Source organism: Trichomycterus rosablanca, chromosome 6 (assembly GCF_030014385.1).
Source record: "Trichomycterus rosablanca isolate fTriRos1 chromosome 6, fTriRos1.hap1, whole genome shotgun sequence".
NCBI classification, from domain to species: domain Eukaryota; kingdom Metazoa; phylum Chordata; class Actinopteri; order Siluriformes; family Trichomycteridae; genus Trichomycterus; species Trichomycterus rosablanca.
Genome location: NC_085993.1, coordinates 4,933,058 through 4,951,513, shown reverse-complemented (window position 1 = coordinate 4,951,513; position 18,456 = coordinate 4,933,058). Strand labels below are relative to the sequence as shown.

General features: G+C 45.0%; 1 protein-coding gene across 1 annotated transcript in view; it reads left to right on the top strand.

Annotated features, from left to right (window-relative positions):
• Positions 1 to 18,456, top strand: part of szt2 (SZT2 subunit of KICSTOR complex) — a 152,784-nt gene that overhangs the window by 7,634 nt on the left and 126,694 nt on the right. Inside the window, exons 8-23 of the mRNA XM_062997134.1 lie at positions 2,878 to 3,088; positions 3,209 to 3,379; positions 3,540 to 3,771; positions 6,349 to 6,478; positions 6,766 to 6,911; positions 7,684 to 7,836; positions 7,935 to 8,046; positions 8,986 to 9,191; positions 9,307 to 9,525; positions 10,820 to 10,913; positions 12,186 to 12,274; positions 12,923 to 13,091; positions 15,218 to 15,332; positions 16,010 to 16,129; positions 17,160 to 17,360; positions 17,640 to 17,734. Coding sequence (XP_062853204.1) covers positions 2,878 to 3,088; positions 3,209 to 3,379; positions 3,540 to 3,771; positions 6,349 to 6,478; positions 6,766 to 6,911; positions 7,684 to 7,836; positions 7,935 to 8,046; positions 8,986 to 9,191; positions 9,307 to 9,525; positions 10,820 to 10,913; positions 12,186 to 12,274; positions 12,923 to 13,091; positions 15,218 to 15,332; positions 16,010 to 16,129; positions 17,160 to 17,360; positions 17,640 to 17,734 — 2,463 coding nt within the window. The remainder of the gene's footprint in view (positions 1 to 2,877; positions 3,089 to 3,208; positions 3,380 to 3,539; positions 3,772 to 6,348; positions 6,479 to 6,765; positions 6,912 to 7,683; positions 7,837 to 7,934; positions 8,047 to 8,985; positions 9,192 to 9,306; positions 9,526 to 10,819; positions 10,914 to 12,185; positions 12,275 to 12,922; positions 13,092 to 15,217; positions 15,333 to 16,009; positions 16,130 to 17,159; positions 17,361 to 17,639; positions 17,735 to 18,456) is intronic.

Here is an 18,456-nt window from a genome sequence, read left to right as displayed (position 1 = left end):
GTTCGAGATCTGGCTTACTGGCCTTCAACTTCCAACTTGCTGACCAGATAATTGTACCATATTTTGGTAGAACCATTCTCTTCGCTGTGTCCTCGCCTTTCTCGTCCACATCTGTGTCTTCATCCAAGCAGGTTCATAACTTGCATACAAGCAGACGCTCTAAGTCCTCCAGATCTTCCATCACTAGTGCAGTCTCTTTATCCAGACCGGCCCCCACACCTTCAAGCACAACCAGTCATTCGTAACAGGCTTAACTGATGCCTGAAGGCGGGAGGTCGATGGGGTTTCTCATTGCTGCTGGACGAGGCGCCTGGACTGATGGTGGATGATTTGCGGGGAGTGTAGCGTGTCTCTCCACGTGTATAGCACCTGTCCTGATAGAGACAAGCCACAAACTAATACACACCCCCTCCGACACGCCTGCAGTCATGGTATGGCTCTCTGTGAGGCCCATGATTGCAGGCGTGTTGGAAGGGGTGTGTATTAGTATTGTATTAGTCTGTGGCTTGTCTCTGTCTGTGTATTAGTCTGTGGCTTGTCTCTGACTGTGTATTAGTCTGTGGCTTGTGTCAGGGGGGTGTGTATTAAGAGGGGATGTGTATTAGTCTGTGGCTTGTCTCTATCTGTGTATTAGTCTGTGGCTTGACTCTATCTGTGTATTAGTCTGTGGCTTGTGTCAGGGGAGTGTGTATTAAGAGGGGATGTGTATTAGTCTGTGGCTTGTCTCTATCTGTGTATTAGTCTGTGGCTTGACTCTATCTGTGTGTTAGTCTGTGGCTTGTGTCAGGGGAGTGTGTATTAAGAGGGGGTGTGTATTAGTCTGTGGCTTGTCTCTATCTGTGTATTAGTCTGTGGCTTGACTCTATCTGTGTATTAGTCTGTGGCTTGTGTCAGGGGAGTGTGTATTAAGAGGGGGTGTGTATTAGTCTGTGGCTTGTCTCTATCTGTGTATTAGTCTGTGGCTTGACTCTATCTGTGTGTTAGTCTGTGGCTTGTCTCTATCTGTGTATTAGTCTGTGGCTTGTCTCTATCTGTGTATTAGTCTGTGGCTTGACTCTATCTGTGTGTTAGTCTGTGGCTTGTGTCAGAGGGGTGTGTATTAAGAGGGGATGTGTATTAGTCTGTGGCTTGTGTCAGAGGGGTGTGTATTAAGAGGGGATGTGTATTAGTCTGTGGCTTGTGTCAGAGGGGTGTGTATTAAGAGGGGATGTGTATTAGTCTGTGGCTTGTCTCTATCTGTGTATTAGTCTGTGGCTTGACTCTATCTGTGTATTAGTCTGTGGCTTGTGTCAGGGGGGTGTGTATTAAGAGGGGATGTGTATTAGTCTGTGGCTTGTCTCTATCTGTGTATTAGTCTGTGGCTTGACTCTATCTGTGTGTTAGTCTGTGGCTTGTGTCAGAGGGGGTGTGTATTAAGAGGGGGTGTGATAGTCTGTGGCTTGTCTCTGTCTGTGTATTAGTCTGTGGCTTGTCTCTATCTGTGTATTAGTCTGTGGCTTGTGTCAGGGGGGTGTGTATTAAGAGGGGATGTGTATTAGTCTGTGGCTTGTCTCTATCTGTGTATTAGTCTGTGGCTTGTGTCAGGGGGGTGTGTATTAAGAGGGGGTGTGTATTAGTCTGTGGCTTGTCTCTATCTGTGTATTAGTCTGTGGCTTGTGTCAGGGGGGTGTGTATTAAGAGGGGATGTGTATTAGTCTGTGGCTTGTCTCTATCTGTGTGTTAGTCTGTGGCTTGTGTCAGGGGGGTGTGTATTAAGAGGGGGTGTGTTAGTCTGTGGCTTGTCTCTATCTGTGTATTAGTCTGTGGCTTGTGTCAGGGGGGTGTGTATTAAGAGGGGATGTGTATTAGTCTGTGGCTTGTCTCTGTCTGTGTATTAGTCTGTGGCTTGTGTCAGGGGGGGTGTGTATTAAGAGGGGATGTGTATTAGTCTGTGGCTTGTCTCTATCTGTGTATTAGTCTGTGGCTTGTGTCAGGGGGGGTGTGTATTAAGAGGGGATGTGTATTAGTCTGTGGCTTGTCTCTATCTGTGTATTAGTCTGTGGCTTGTGTCAGGGGGGGTGTGTATTAAGAGGGGATGTGTATTAGTCTGTGGCTTGTCTCTATTTGTGTATTAGTCTGTGGCTTGTGTCAGAGGGGGTGTGAATTAGTCTGTGACTTGTGTCAGGGTGTGTGTGTATTAAGAGGGGGTGTGTTAGTCTGTGGCTTGTCTCTATCTGTGTGTTAGTCTGTGGCTTGTGTCAGAGGGGGTGTGTATTAAGAGGGGGTGTGATAGTCTGTGGCTTGTCTCTATCTGTGTATTAGTCTGTGGCTTGTGTCAGAGGGGGTGTGTATTAAGAGGGGGTGTGTTAGTCTGTGGCTTGTCTCTATCTGTGTATTAGTCTGTGGCTTGTCTCTATCTGTGTGTTAGTCTGTGGCTTGTCTCTATCTGTGTGTTAGTCTGTGGCTTGTCTATCTGTGTGTTAGTCTGTGGCTTGTGTCAGAGGGGGTGTGTATTAAGAGGGGGTGTGTTAGTCTGTGGCTTGTGTCAGAGGGGGTGTGTATTAAGAGGGGGTGTGTTAGTCTGTGGCTTGTGTCAGAGGGGGTGTGTATTAAGAGGGGGTGTGTTAGTCTGTGGCTTGTGTCAGAGGGGGTGTGTATTAAGAGGGGGTGTGTTAGTCTGTGGCTTGTGTCAGAGGGGGTGTGTATTAAGAGGGGGTGTGTTAGTCTGTGGCTTGTGTCAGTCAGGGCAGGAGCTGTACAAGAGGAAGTGTAGTAGCTATCGGGAATTGGGAACGCCTAGATTGGGAGCGAAGAGTAAAAATGCATTAAAATAAGTTGTTTGATGTAAAATCTAAATGAAATATTAGTAACATTTTTCCATGTCCTTGTTTCCGTCAGGTGGGGGGAACGTACTCCTACGACTGCAGTTTCGGGTATGTTCCGAACGTGGAGCTGATGAAGTTTATCTCCATGGCTACTTTTGGGTCGTACTTGAGCTTGTGTCCCGACCCGGTGCAGGTGGAACAGGAGATGAACTCATACCATCGCTCCTTCCTCACCTACTCATTTCTCCGTACCAGCGAGTCCCTGAACCCCGATTACTACTGCTGTAGGTACCACGCCACCATCTTCACAGGCCAAAAGTGTTTGGACACTCGATAGCAGAGACAATCAAAGACGAATACTTACAAAAGTGAATACTTTTTCACGTCACGGTATGTGTGTGTAGTCTCTCAGCACAGGTTGTTTAATGAACACTTGGTGTCGGTGAGCGGGAATCCGGCTCTGGGGCTGCGCAGGAAGAAACACACGGCGAAGGAGGTGCACGCTGACCTGATCAGTGTGCTGTCAGTCCGACTGAGAGAGGGCTACACCATCCGCGACATCAGCTTCACCAAAGGTACGCATACGCTGTATGGCCAAAAGTATGTGGACACCTCTCCAATACTGTTCTGATAGATAGAATGGTCACAAATTCTCACAGGCACACTCCCAGAAGTGTGGACCCATATTAAGTTTTGTGTCTCTGGTTGTCTGATACGTTTTCTCTCTTCATGTAGGAGGTACTCAGCTGGAGGTGAAACTGGTGTTGCTGTGGAAACACAACATGCGCGTGGAGTACGTGGTGGTGGCGTCGTGGCCTCTGGACCCGGCCGAGCGCGGCACCTGGACAGAGGTGACGATGGAGGGCAGCTACGACATCCTGCACGACCTCAGCTGCACTCTGAGGAAACCCATCACCAGCCCGTACCGGACAGCCGTCATCCGTCGCTTCTGGAACACCCTGCATGGGTACCACAGACACACACACACACACACACACAATTCTGGAACACCCTGCATGGTACCACACACACACACAATTCTGGAACACCCTGCATGGTACCACACACACACACACACACACACACACACACAATTCTGGAACACCCTGCATGGTACCACACACACACACACACACACACAATTCTGGAACACCCTACAGGGGTACCACACACACATTTCTGGAACACCCTGCATGGGTACCACACACACACTTCTGGAACACCCTATATGGGTATCGCACACACACACACACACACACACACACACACACACACACTTCTGGAACACCCTGCATTGGTATCACAGACACACACACACACGCACACACACTCTCTTCTGGTACACCCTACAGGGGTACCACACACACACACACACTTCTGGAACACCCTGCATGGTCACCCCACACACACACTTCTGGAACACCCTGCATGGTCACCCCACACACATCACTTCTGGTACACCCTGCATGGTCACCCCACACACATCACTTCTGGAACACCCTACAGGGGTACCACACACACACACACGTACTTCTGGTACACCCTGCATGGTTACCCCCCACACACACTTCTGGAACACCCTACAGGGGTACCACACACACACACACACACACACACTTCTGGTACACCCTGCATGGTCACCCCACACACACACTTCTGGTACACCCTGCATGGTCACCCCACACACACACTTCTGGAACACCCTGCATGGTCACCCCACACACACACTTCTGGTACACCCTGCATGGTCACCCCACACACACACTTCTGGTACACCCTGCATGGTCACCCCACACACACACTTCTGGTACACCCTGCATGGGTACCACACACACACCCCACATCATAACACACCTACAACACCCCAAACTACACACACAAAACCTCACACCATAACACCTAGCTTCTGTACCGGCTTTATTTTATTTACTTATTTTAGTTAGTAAAGTACTAAAGTAGTTATTGTAGTTTAGTTGATTGAATTCTTACCTCATTTATGGCATATACATATATAAACAAAAATTGTGGTGCATTGACTACAGTGTGGAGGACTGTTGTGTGAATATGTAAATAATGTGTAGTAGTCACTGTTTGTGTATATGTTCAACACCCTGCATTGGTATCACAGACACACACACACACGCACACACACTCTCTTCTGGTACACCCTACAGGGGTACCACACACACACACACACTTCTGGAACACCCTGCATGGTCACCCCACACACATCACTTCTGGTACACCCTGCATGGTCACCCCACACACACACTTCTGGAACACCCTACAGGGGTACCACACACACACACACACTTCTGGAACACCCTATATGGGTATCGCACGCACACACACACACACACACACACACACACACACACACACACACACACACACACACACACTTCTGGAACACCCTGCATTGGTATCACAGACACACACACACACACGCACACACACTCTCTTCTGGTACACCCTACAGGGGTACCACACACACACACACACTTCTGGAACACCCTGCATGGTCACCCCACACACACACTTCTGGAACACCCTGCATGGTCACCCCACACACATCACTTCTGGTACACCCTGCATGGTCACCCCACACACATCACTTCTGGAACACCCTACAGGGGTACCACACACACACACACGTACTTCTGGTACACCCTGCATGGTTACCCCCCACACACACTTCTGGAACACCCTACAGGGGTACCACACACACACACACACACACACACTTCTGGTACACCCTGCATGGTCACCCCACACACACACTTCTGGTACACCCTGCATGGTCACCCCACACACACACTTCTGGTACACCCTGCATGGTCACCCCACACACACACTTCTGGTACACCCTGCATGGTCACCCCACACACACACTTCTGGTACACCCTGCATGGTCACCCCACACACACACTTCTGGTACACCCTGCATGGGTACCACACACACACCCCACATCATAACACACCTACAACACCCCAAACTACACACACAAAACCTCACACCATAACACCTAGCTTCTGTACCGGCTTTATTTTATTTACTTATTTTAGTTAGTAAAGTACTAAAGTAGTTATTGTAGTTTAGTTGATTGAATTCTTACCTCATTTATGGCATATACATATATAAACAAAAATTGTGGTGCATTGACTACAGTGTGGAGGACTGTTGTGTGAATATGTAAATAATGTGTAGTAGTCACTGTTTGTGTATATGTTCAAGTTTTATATTGTAAAAATAAATAAACATACTAGTGGTAGTGGTAGTGTGTGCGCTGCAAAGCACCAGCATCCTTAGAACCTTGGTTGGACCTTCACCTCTGGTCATTGTGTTAGAAGTTTAACATGTTCGTCCCATGTCTGTGTTGGATTTCTCTGTGTACTGTGTACCTTCAGAAATAATGCATAGGACTGATTGGCTGTTCTAAATTCCTCCCTTGTGTGTGTGTGTGTGTGTGTGTGTGTGTGTGTGTGTGTGTTTGTGTATTGATGCCCTATACGTATATATTTTCTTCTGTGTTTTTCCCTGCAGCATCAATCAGACAGACCAAATGCTGGTCCACTTGCAGTCCTTTAACTCCATTCCTGAGCACTACACCATTCCTGAGAGCACTAAAAACGGCTTACCCCTCTTCTACATCCCACCTGGATCCACCACACCCGTAAGATCTGCAACCTGTTTTCTAAACCACTAGTCATCCACTTTGTCACTCTCTAAACATTTCTATCCTGAGGCATTCGCACTTTCTGATGTACAGTATGTGAGGGGTAGACACAGACGTTTTGTTGTGTAAGTCACCTGATCTGAAGCAATGATGCACCAAATATGACCGGACTCTGTTATTTATTACAATAATGAGTCAGTTGTGACCAGGAGCTTTACAATATTTGAGCTGAAGATGCTGAAGATGATTGTGCCTGTTCAAAACACTTCTTTGCTCTCTTTCAGGTCCTCTCCTTACAGCACGGTGGCTCAAAAGACTCCAGCCAATCCCAGTTTGCTTCCTACTGGAAGCCAATTCTGTCTATGGATGCCAACTTCTGGCCTCGTTGGTTGCACATGCATCGAATCGCCATCATCCTGGAGCATGATGTGTGAGCTGCCATGTTTGAATCACTTATATTTACTTATATGTTTATTAATATGAACAGCATTGTCAAGGGTAATCTATATATTTGGTACATGGGAATTTATACGTTTGGTACACGATGTGAGAAACGGGTATTAATGTTGCGCCAACCCACCAGCATAGAGACCCAGGTTCAAGTCTGAATACCACCGGCCTGGTCGGGTCTAAAATGTAACAGGAATATTCTGTGTCCTCTATCCACAGAGTAAAGGAATTGGAAACAATTAAATTAGGAGAAGAATAGGGAAATGCCACCCCTCCTTTCCCTAAAAACTTACCTTAAATAATCATTATCTTGAGTGGGGTGCACTGGAGTCCACTGGAGTTGCTTTTACACCCTAATCTTTAAACCATGTCTTTATGATGCTCACTTTTTGCACAGGGCCTTCCACAAACTGTTGAATGTAACTCATGAATGTAATAAAGCTCAGTGGTTTAAGGACTGGTCTGGTATTTAGAAAGTTGCTGGTTCAAGCCACACCACTGCCGGGTTGTCACTGTTGGGCCCTTGATTATGGCCCTTAACCCTCATTGCTTGGAATATATTTAATCCCAACTGTAGGTTACTTTGGCAATATAATGTACAATTTATAATGTACAGTTTTCCAGGCCCATATAAATAGGACTAGTTTGACTGCATCGTTACAGTAAAGCCCAGGGTTTATAAATATGGCGTCTGAAATGAACTACAATTGAAAATTTTAGGTATTAACACAGTTTTGCTTCGCGTCCTGCAGTCCTGTTCCTAAACACGTGCACAGTGCGGGCAGTAACGGCAGGTTCAGCACCGTACAGTGCAGAATAGCTCACTCAGCCCTCACCTCACTGCTGAGAGACTGGAGCAGCTTCGTCCTGGTGGAGGGTTACTCCTACGTCAAACTCATCTACAGGTAGCGTCACTCAAACACCTGAAGGAATGATACGACTCAAAACTCTGCGCTTTTCAAACGTGTCTGATGTTTTTGCTTTTTTTCCTGGGTACTTGCAGCGCCGACCAGCAGCCGGTCTCCTTCTACCTGGTGCGTCTGATCTCCAAAGCTCCGTGCATGGTGCTGCGTTTAGGCTTCCCCATAGGAACTCTGGCCCACACCCGCAACAAGGTGGGACAAAATAAAGTACCTAAAGTCACAAAGGCTGGTATTAAACCATGATGACATATTAGTCATAAAAATACATGCAAAATTGTTCCTAACAACTTGCCATTTACACTGATCAGCCATAACATTAAAACCACCTCCTTGTTTCTACACTCACTGTCCATTTTATCAGCTCCACTTACCATATAGATGCACTTTGTAGTTCTGCAATTACTGACTGTAGTCCATCTGTTTCTCTGCATGTTTTGTTAGCCCCCTTTCATGCTGTTCTTCAATGGTCAAGACCACCACAGTATTTTTTGGGTGGTGGATGATTCTCAGCACTTCAGTGACACTGACATGGTGGTGGTGTGTTAGTGTGTGTTGTGCTGGTATGAGTAGATCAGACACAGCAGCGCTGCTGGAGTTTTTAAATACCGTGTCCACTCACTGTCCACTTTATTAGACACTCCTACCTAGTTGGTCCACCTTGTAGATGTAAAGTCGGAGACGATCGCTCATCTATTGCTGCTGTTTGAGTCGGTCATCTTCTAGACCTTCATCAGTGGTTACAGGACGCTGCCCACGGGGCGCTGTTGGCTGGATGTGTTTGGTTGGTGGACTATTCTCAGTCCAGCAGGGACAGTGAGGTGTTTAATAACTACAGCAGTGCTGCTGTGTCTGATCCACTCGTACCAACAATTACTGACTGTAGTCCATCTGTTTCGTTACATACTGAGCATCGAAGAACAGCATGAAAGCAGGTTAAAAAGGTATGTAAAGAAGCAGATGGACTACAGTCAGTAATTGTAGAACTAGAAAGTGCTTCTATATGGTAAGTGGAGCTGATAAAATGGGCAGTGAGTGTAGAAATTAGTTTAGGTGCATATTGTTAGCAACACACTGCGTCAGATGGGCATTTTATAAATATTATGGAGTTTTTTTTCTGATCTTTCTCTCCAGATTGTGGACAAGCTGCGAGAGCAAATCCTCAGGCTACGTTTTCCACACCGGGTCCAGAATAAGGAAGCCACGCCAAAAACCAAAAGGAAGATTTTGGGTAATTCCTCCCCCTCCAAATCCCCTCCTCTGCCTGTCCCAAAACCTGCACTGTCTGACCGACCATGTGTGGTCATCTTCAGCAAACCCCTGGAGAAGCTACTGATCAGGTCAGTACTGACGCTGTAACTCTGTTTGGTATAATTGTACTAATTAAAAGACGTCTGTGTCCAGTGATGGACGGTGAACAGCAGGACGAATCATTTTGGTCATTTTATCTTGCAGGTATGAGAAGCTTCCCACAGACTTCCGCAGCCCCTTCATGTTGAACCTGGACGCGCTGGGGCAGCCGCTCAGCGTTGCCGCCGGTCGCTCCGGCTCCTCGTCAGTGGCCTTTTTGTCCCGCTATTTACTGCAGCAGCGCTGGGTGTGGACGGTACAGAGCAGTCAGGGTGGAGCTGTTTCGCTGCATGCCGTCGCACATATACTCTCCACACTCGCCGAGTGAGTCGATTTACATGATACTCATCTTCCTTTGATCATTTACTGTCTAAAGCGAGGGGTTGGTGTTCTCTAAGGGCACAAAATGAATCATTAAGATTGCCTTGCTTGTTAGCTAAGTGTGTGTTCAGTGAGGCTCTCATTTGCTGTGTCTGAGGGAGGGATGGTGGTTGATGCTGCTGGAACTGCAGCCTCTGCATGATAGGTGCTCGATTCATGGATATCAGTGTGTTGTAGTAGGTAAAAAGAAGTGACCACAGCGGACACATTGGGGTGGGTCAGGGTGGGATTAGAATCTGGGAATTTATACAAGTGATTTATTACACCTTTTACAGCAATCATTGTGGCATAAAACACATGAATAAAAAAATTATAAGTGACAATAATTTTGTCCATATAATATACTTCCTTTTGCAATTTTTTGTAAACTTGTGACCTCAAGTGTCTAGAACGTAATAATAAAAGTGATTGAAAGGTGCAGAAATAAATCAACAGAAAAGGAAAAACAAATATGGATTCAAACTCAAACCAGTTCTGTTATTTCGGTCTCAGGTTGATGATGTGTGAAAGGGAAAAAATCTTTTCAATTTCAAGTTCAGTATCATTTCTATTAAAATGAGGAGCATCATTGCCTTTTTCTCCATTTTCCCTTTATTGGAATGCTGCTGCTTGCCCCACCCTCTCTAACACACTCAGTCGCCTCTGTGGGTGCCTGGCTAGGTTGATAGCATCACCTGGGATTCATTCTCAAGGTCCCCGTAGTTGGGATGTAACGATTCACCACAAGACAGTTAATAACCGATTCCAAAATTCCACGATTTGACATGTAAAATGAATCGATATTAACTTTAAACAGCAGAGGGCGCTGGCGCTATACACCTCGCCTGGTTGACGTCACTGGCGCTATACACCTGGTTGCCAGATTCGGGGTTTTCCAGCCAAATTAATTCAAAATTGTTTTGCATAGTTTGTACCTACCTCAGAAATTAAAGGGCATTCATTATTTAGATAAATAAAATATAAGCACAAATACAGTATTTTATTTTATTTTGTAATAGAAATAATAAAAAGAAACTTTGTCATAATTTGTCTTCAATTTTATTTTGAAAAAATCGTGTTGTGAACCCAGTATCGTGAATCGCATCGCAGCAGAGGTAGAGTGTATCGTTACATCCCTACCCAGTAGTAGTGGGTTAGAAAAGTAGCCAACCATAACATGAATGCGATGCGACTGTGAAACTTGTTAGAAGGTGGATAGAAACTGATGTAACCGTAATTTTTCTTGGCGTTTCTGCAGGATCCGTCTGTCTGAGGGCTTCCACTTTGCTGCTAGTGGCGAGGGAATCGTCAACATGGTGATGGAGCTGCCCATGGCCGTCAAAACACCAAAGGTATAAAAAACACACCATTGAACACTGGTTAAACTACTACCTAGTGACTATATTACTTGCATCTTTGCACAATATTGCATCCTTGCACCTTACTTTTTAATATCCGCTGCTATATAGGGCGCCCAGGTGGCGCAGCGCGATATTCTACCAGCGCCGAGATTCTGAACTCCTCGGTTCGAAACTCGGTGTTGCCACCGGTCAGCTGGGCGCCATCTAGCAGGCATAATTGGCAGTGCCTGCAGCAGACATGTCTCTGCTAGGGCGGGCTGACCGGACTATGTGGGTGGGGTCTTCAAACGCTGTGTAAGAACCCTGACTGGCAGACAGAGAGGCGCCTGTGCAGAGTGCATGGGTGAAAAGGGTTCCGCTAAGGGCTGCGCACGGTTTGGAGGAGGCGTGAGCGGCAATATACCAACCTCGACTGCAATCAGGGATCCACCAGCAGCGGAAGACAAATTGACTACGCTAAACTGGAAGAAAATGCATCAATAACAAGAAAAAAAACTATATACAGAGGAACCTCGATTTAACAGATTCCGTATTTAACGGACAAAATCTGGAAAACCAAATGTCCAGTCTGATTGTTTAAAAGTGCACCAAGACCAGTAATTCAGTAATTGTCAATTAGCCGGTGCATGAATGTTTACATGAATGGTGGACTTTATTTTGTCAGGAGTCTCACTTTGTTCTCGCCTTTTTCTCTGTGTTTTATGCTTTATTTTTGCAAATTCTAGTGCTTAGTTATGCACCAGCGCTGCTCCAGTGTAATAGAAACTCTGAGTCTCCACTGTACGATCATGGCAAAAAAAAAGCCGATCTCCTCCACCACACAAAATAAATGACATTTCTCCCCAGTAGAATGGCATATTGAATTTTAATATTTATTTGCAGGTTGTACACTACATGTTTACAGATCTATTTCTGTTGTTTATTTTACTGTTTATCATGTGTGCATGTTCAGCACTTTTGTGGACCTTAGTGCAGCGTTTTTGTATATTACTAATGATAAACACTTCTCTTGTCTTTGTTCTCATCCTTTCAGTTTATTTAGATTAGAAATATCTCTCGTATTTTTTGTAGGTCCTTGTATTTATTGTACTGTTTGTATCTGCACTGTGTTTATTATATTGTTTTGCCCTTGTGCTCTGTGTTGCATCCAGGTCCTGGAGGAACGTTGTTTCATTTCAGTATGTACTTGTATAGAGCTGAAATGGCAATAAAGCCTCTCTTGAACCCTCTTATAAATCTGTTATGTTGTGTAAATGTGTACAGGAGACTCCAGCAGCACTGGATACGCAGCATCATACCTGCATTGTCCAGTACATCATGTTCCCTCCACACTCCACCTCCACTAAAGACAGGTAAGTGCATGTGCACTGGACTAGTAATCATAAGGTTGCAGGTTCAAGCCCCACCATCACCAAGTTCCCATTGTTGGTACAGAGCAAGGTCCTTAATCCTCAATTGCTTGAATCATATTCAGCCATTTGTAAGTAGATGGTCTGATGGTCCGTCAGATCTAATCAGCTTGATAGACCTTGATAAAGGCCAGACTGTTATAGCCAGACACCATAAAGACGTCAGACAGCAGTCTGCGGAGGGACGAGCCACAAACGCTGACAGATGTTGGGTGTTTGTAACATGGCCTCCTAATTTCTCATTATTGATTACAATTGATTGCAGCTGCTGACTTCTATGTGCCTATGTAAATAGGGCCAGTTTGGCTGCACAGGTTGGAAGGAAAACCCAAACTGTCAGCTTATGGTGATGGATCATTTGTCCAGTTGGTCAGATATAAGCAAAGAACTACCAAAAATAAACCTGCCATTAAGTAGAAACTGCTGGGTAAAGAACATGGGTGTTACTGTCCAAGATCAAGCAAGCTTTAAATAGCAATGGACTTTGAACACAAACAGCACATCATTCAATAACCTTTAAGCATCACAGTGTCTCTGTGTAGCATCATCCTTTTCTTTTTTTTTAAACGGTGCTTTTGTGCTGCTCCACAGCTTCTCCACAGACGACGATAATGACACGGAGGTGGAGGCCATCGACATGGAGACGGAGCTGAACCTGGTGACGGAGTGCTGGGTGGAGCCGCAGAGTGGGAACGTCTGGAGTCCGACGGAGCAACAGCGCCACTTTCACAACCTCGGCTACAACCAGATCCCTCAGGCCGTCAGTACCCAACACCTTCACCCTCCTCAAAGCTCAGATGAATGATCTAAAGTGTTTGAAATAATGGAAATAGGTCACAATGCAGTACCAGAATTAAATTGTGCAAATCAAAAATCTATGTGAACCAGACGCTGCTCAGGATGCCACAGCTCTGTGCTGAAATATCTGCTGTTACAGTAGGCAGGTTTAAATCTCTCCGATGATATCAGCAGATTGGGCGTCAGTCATGTCATAGACATGATTGGCTATGTCTGAGGCGGGACAGGGAAGCGGGTGTTGTTTTGTTTGTTTGTTTTTTGGTTGGCCAAAGCCCTTTGATAGATTAGTGACCTGTCCAAGGGTGTTCCTGCCTTGTGCCCTGTGTTGGTCTTTGCAGTCAACATTCAAAAAAACATTCAAATTTCACATGTTCTGGGCGCCCAGGTGTTGCAGTGGCATAATCCACTAGCATACCAGCCCCGAGATTCTGAGCTCCTGATTTCGAATTTCGGCTCTGGACTCTCACTAGCAACAATTTTCCTCTCGTCTGCTGGGTGGGAAAAGACCGGACTAAGGTTTTGGGTTATCAACGCTGTGTAAGGACCTTGATTGCCCAGGGCGCCTGTACAGAAAGCATGGCTCTCTGTATGCAAAGCCGACTATGTTGCACATATAGGAGGGAGTGTCAGGCAAATTTACACCCTCGCTAAATTGAGAGTAAAGGGGGTAAAATGCATAAAAAGTAGGGCAGTCGAAGTTAACGTGATAATAACGCATTAACGCGATCTCAATTTAAAATAGTGCCGTTAACGCAAATTCTATACAGGAAAAATGTACCTATACAGGCAGTGAGTGCCATGTAGAATTACATCACGAAGACCCGCATTGTTATGTTTTGTACTTAACCACGAAATACAAATGACACTAGTTATGTGGAGAACGTGTTTGTCTTTATTGCTTAATCCACAACTTGGAGCATCACACTTAAACATAACACACCGTTACCCGCTGGTCACCTGCTACACATATCAGCTCAGTGACGTACAACACAGTGGTAACGCGATACGCAGATCACGTAAATGATATATATCACACGCACGATAATAATAAGCTTTTTTCTCTCTTAATTTTACCTGACAAGTGAAAAACCAAAATATAGCAACCTTAACATTATGAGGAAGAATTTCAAAGATATTCCTTTGCAATACTTTATCATTTCAAGAATATGATACAGACTGACCAACACTATTAAGCCAAATCAGCATTGAAAATTCACTTTACTTTTAATATTCTTTTACAATGCTGGTGCTTCTTAGAACTGAATATTTTCTTTTAAACAGAAGTTTTATTTAAATGCTATTAAATTGTTTTCCAACAAAATCCGCCCAATTTGGCGGATAACCGCCCAATCTGGCAACACTGGAACGCGTTGTTATTATTATCGCGTTAACTTCGACAGCCCTAATAAAAACGTATTCTGATATCCAGTTAGCAGCGTAGGGTTTATATAGCAGCAGGTAGAATAAGGTGAGAATAAGGTGCAAAAACAATGCAATATTGTGCAAAGATGCAAGTAATATAGTCACTAGTATGAGCTGTCAGAACCCAGGGAACAAGACTGTGTTGATTGTGAATGAGTTTTTGTGTATGTTGGTGTATGTACCGATCAGCCATAACATTAAAACCACCTCCTTTAAAAAAAAAAAAATGCGATTAATCGCGATTAACTATATGAAATTCTGAGATTAATCGCGATTAAAAAGTTTTATCGTTTGACAGCCCTAATAAAAAGACAATAAAAAAAGGAAATTCATTGTATGATCTAAAGTATTTAGGCACAGCGGATGATTATTGAGCTTAGGTCTTTCAAGCAACCCCCTTCTATTAAGTGTATAAAATCAATTCTATAAAATAATGACATGCTTCCTGTCCGAATAAGGATATAAAGGCATGGTTTGACAAGTTTGGTGTAGATGGGCACGAATTTCCTCAGACACATTCTTAAACCCTGTTGAAACCCTTTTAAGAATACTGGAGGCTGTTACTGTGACATGTTTACCTTATAGTTTTTACCATATTGTGTGTTTTCATCAGGCTAAGAAACAGCTTGGCAATGTTTACAGTTTTGGTTGTTTTTTTTCCTGTAGATTTTTCCTCGTGATCTGTCGGGCATGTCCACATTGTTGACGTTCGAGTACCTCATCCAGCTGTGCAAGAATAAGGATCAGGTGCAGCCACTCAGCAGCTGCAAAGATGCCACAGGTCAGCACAGCGCAGGTCCATTTTGGGGCATTTTCTAAACACTGCAGCGTACACTAATGAGCCAAAACATTATGACCTTGTAGTTCACATGTTAAATGTCGCAGATCCGATCGGTGACTTTGATAGGGACCATATTGTTATGGCCAGGCGGATGCTGAGTACCTGCTTATAGTGATCTAAACAGAAGCAAACACAAACTGCTGACAGGTGGTTGGGCGACCGAGACACATTGATGCCAGAGAACTTAAAGGGTATGGGGTCTGGGTACGGACCAACAGAAAATCTATTATTTATTAAAGATGGTGATGTTGTGTCCATGCTATCTTCTGTCCACCGGCGGAACCACCTGCAGTGCGCATGCTGGGATCATAACTGGACATCGGAGCATTAGAAGAAGGTTGAGTGGTCAGATGAATCCTGTCTTGTCTGAGTTTCGGACGGCCGGGCAGGTGTGCATCGTTTACCCAGGGAAGAGACCGAACCAAGATGGTCTGTAGGACGATCCAGCAATTTACAGACGTTGGAGGGCCCGCTGGTAACGTCTTGGTACAGATACCTCAGCACTTCTGGAGTCCACGTCTAGTCCTTGACTACATACAGTATTAGGCGAATGGTCATAATGTTTTGGCTTTTCAAAACGTTGTAGTTGTGTACTTATCACCTGTGTGTGTGTGTAGCTGAAGCTCCAGCTGCTGGATCTACTGACAGCGTACACATAGTGCCTTTCCAGTTCGACCTGCTGAAGCTTCTGCCCAAGTGCCAGCAGATAGAGCTGTTCTTCTACACTTTCAGCAACGGTACTTCCTGTTCTTCTACCCTTAATGCTGCAACAATAGATTTAAAAGGTGTTTGCCTGTAGCAGGGGAGTCCGCCATGCTTTCCTTTGTGATGGGTAAAGATTGTGGTGAAGTAAAAGTCTCTCAGATCTATATAATCTCACTGACTTGGGGAGTGTAAACAACACTCCTTCTAATTACTGAGTTCAGGTGTTGTTGCCACACTCATTGCTAAAGGGTGAATGAAATCAATGAAATTACCCCACATTTCTTTCCTCATCAGCAAGTTTTCTCGTTAATGTTTTTATTGACCTCTCTGCGATGCCTTCTCCATGCCCCTTCCAACCACTACTCCTGGGGTGGCAGTAATTTTAATAGGATACATCACAATCGTGATCAACTGCCCCTCGTTCAGGCACCTCAACCTGCCAGCGGAGGTCGTAATTGCAGTAGCAATGAGCAACTTTTGACCACTCCCCTCCATACAGACACTATTGTACTTCGCCACCCAAGCGCCTTGATCGGACACTTAAAGATACTGCTGTCTGGTCAACTCCGTGTTCACGAGCAGTGAAGGAATACTTGGAGAATAGTGTGTTATCCACTGCTGACTGATCAGTCTGTGACCTTCCTTATCCAGCATAGTTTGAGGGAAATGGCTATGTGTAAGTAATTTCTTACAAAACCAAGAGGGCGGCACGGTGGCTCAGTGGGTAGCGCTGTCGCCTCACAGCAAGAAGGTCCTGGGTTCGATCCCCAGGTGGGGCGGTCCGGGTCCTTTCTGTGCGGAGTTTGCATGTTCTCCCCGTGTCCGTGTGGGTTTACTCCGGGTGCTCCGGTTTCCTCCCACAGTCCAGAGACGTGCAAGTGAGGTGAATTGGAGATACTAAATTGTCCATGACTGTGTTCGATATAACCTTGTGAACTGATGAATCTTGTGTGTAACCAAAGAGTGTAAAACATGACGTTAAAATCCTGATAAACAAACGAAACCAAGCAGGACTAAAACGACGGCAAGTTTTTTTCAATCATGCTCATCTTTCCTTTGTAGCGGAGAATGAAGATCCATCCCAGTGCGGGCCCTCTCTTCCCAACGACCTGCTGCTCGGCCTCTTCCACAGCTCCCTCCAGAACGAACTGGGCGACCGGGAGATTGCACTGGCTGAAGGAGATCACGTGACCTTCATGCATCACATCCTCGAGAGGGAGCGGGACGGCCACGTGGCTCCGTTCTCACTACCAGTCATTAATGGTTTGTTTAGTCAAGTCAGCTTTATTGTATTCGGATCTGTATAGGACCTCTAAACAACGATTGAACTCCTGATGTTTATTTAGATGAGGGGTCACGGGTCATTTTTTGAAACAGTTTGCATGGTATTTTGGAAATTAAATCTTGTTCACCCCTGATTTAGATGATGTTTTGTTGATGTTGATTTTACAATTGTGTGTGTGTGTGTGTGTGTGTGTGTGTGTGTGTGTGTGTGTGTGTGTGTGTGTGTGTGTGTGTGTGTGTGTGTGTGTGTGTGTGTAGAAGAGTGTCCCGCTCCGGACAGACAGGACACGGTGTTGTCCTCTCACACTATAGGGAGCAGTAAGGAGGTGACGGGTTCCACCAGCACTCTGCAGGTACCTTACATTTACATTTACATTTACATTTACATTTACATTTTCGGCATTTAGCAGACGCTTTGATCCAAAGCGACATACAATTATGACAGAACACAATTTTTGACCAATTGAGGGTTAAGGGCCTTGCTCAGGGGCCCAACAGTGGCAACTTGGTTTTGGTGAGGCTTGAACCGGCAACCTCCTGATTACTGGTCCAGTACCTTAACCACTGAGCTATCACTGCCCTTAATAATGTTAATAACCGATTCAAAAATTCCACGATTCAAATCGATTTGACATGTAAAATGAATCGATATTCACTTTAAACAGCAGAGGGCGCTGCACTGGTGCTATACACCTCACCTGGTTGACGTCACTGGCGCTATACGCCTGGTTGCCAAATTCGGGGTTTTACAGCCAAAAACTATCCAAATTTTTGCATAAATACAATATTTTATTTGATTTTTTAAGAGAAATAATAAAAGGAAACTTTGTCATAATTTGTCGTCAATTTCAGTCACACACTCACCGTTCAGCTTTTTATTCACCAAACCTTTACATTTTGGGGGCAGTGGGAGCTCCATGGTTATATGTCTATATTTAGGACTTTTTGGCCACTATGTAGTGTGTAAGGTCCTGGATAATTGATGGAGGTTAAGGGTTCATTCATTTTTACCATCAAGCTGTAGGACTCCTGTACTATATATTTCCTGTCTCATTAAACTCAGCCTGCTTTGGAG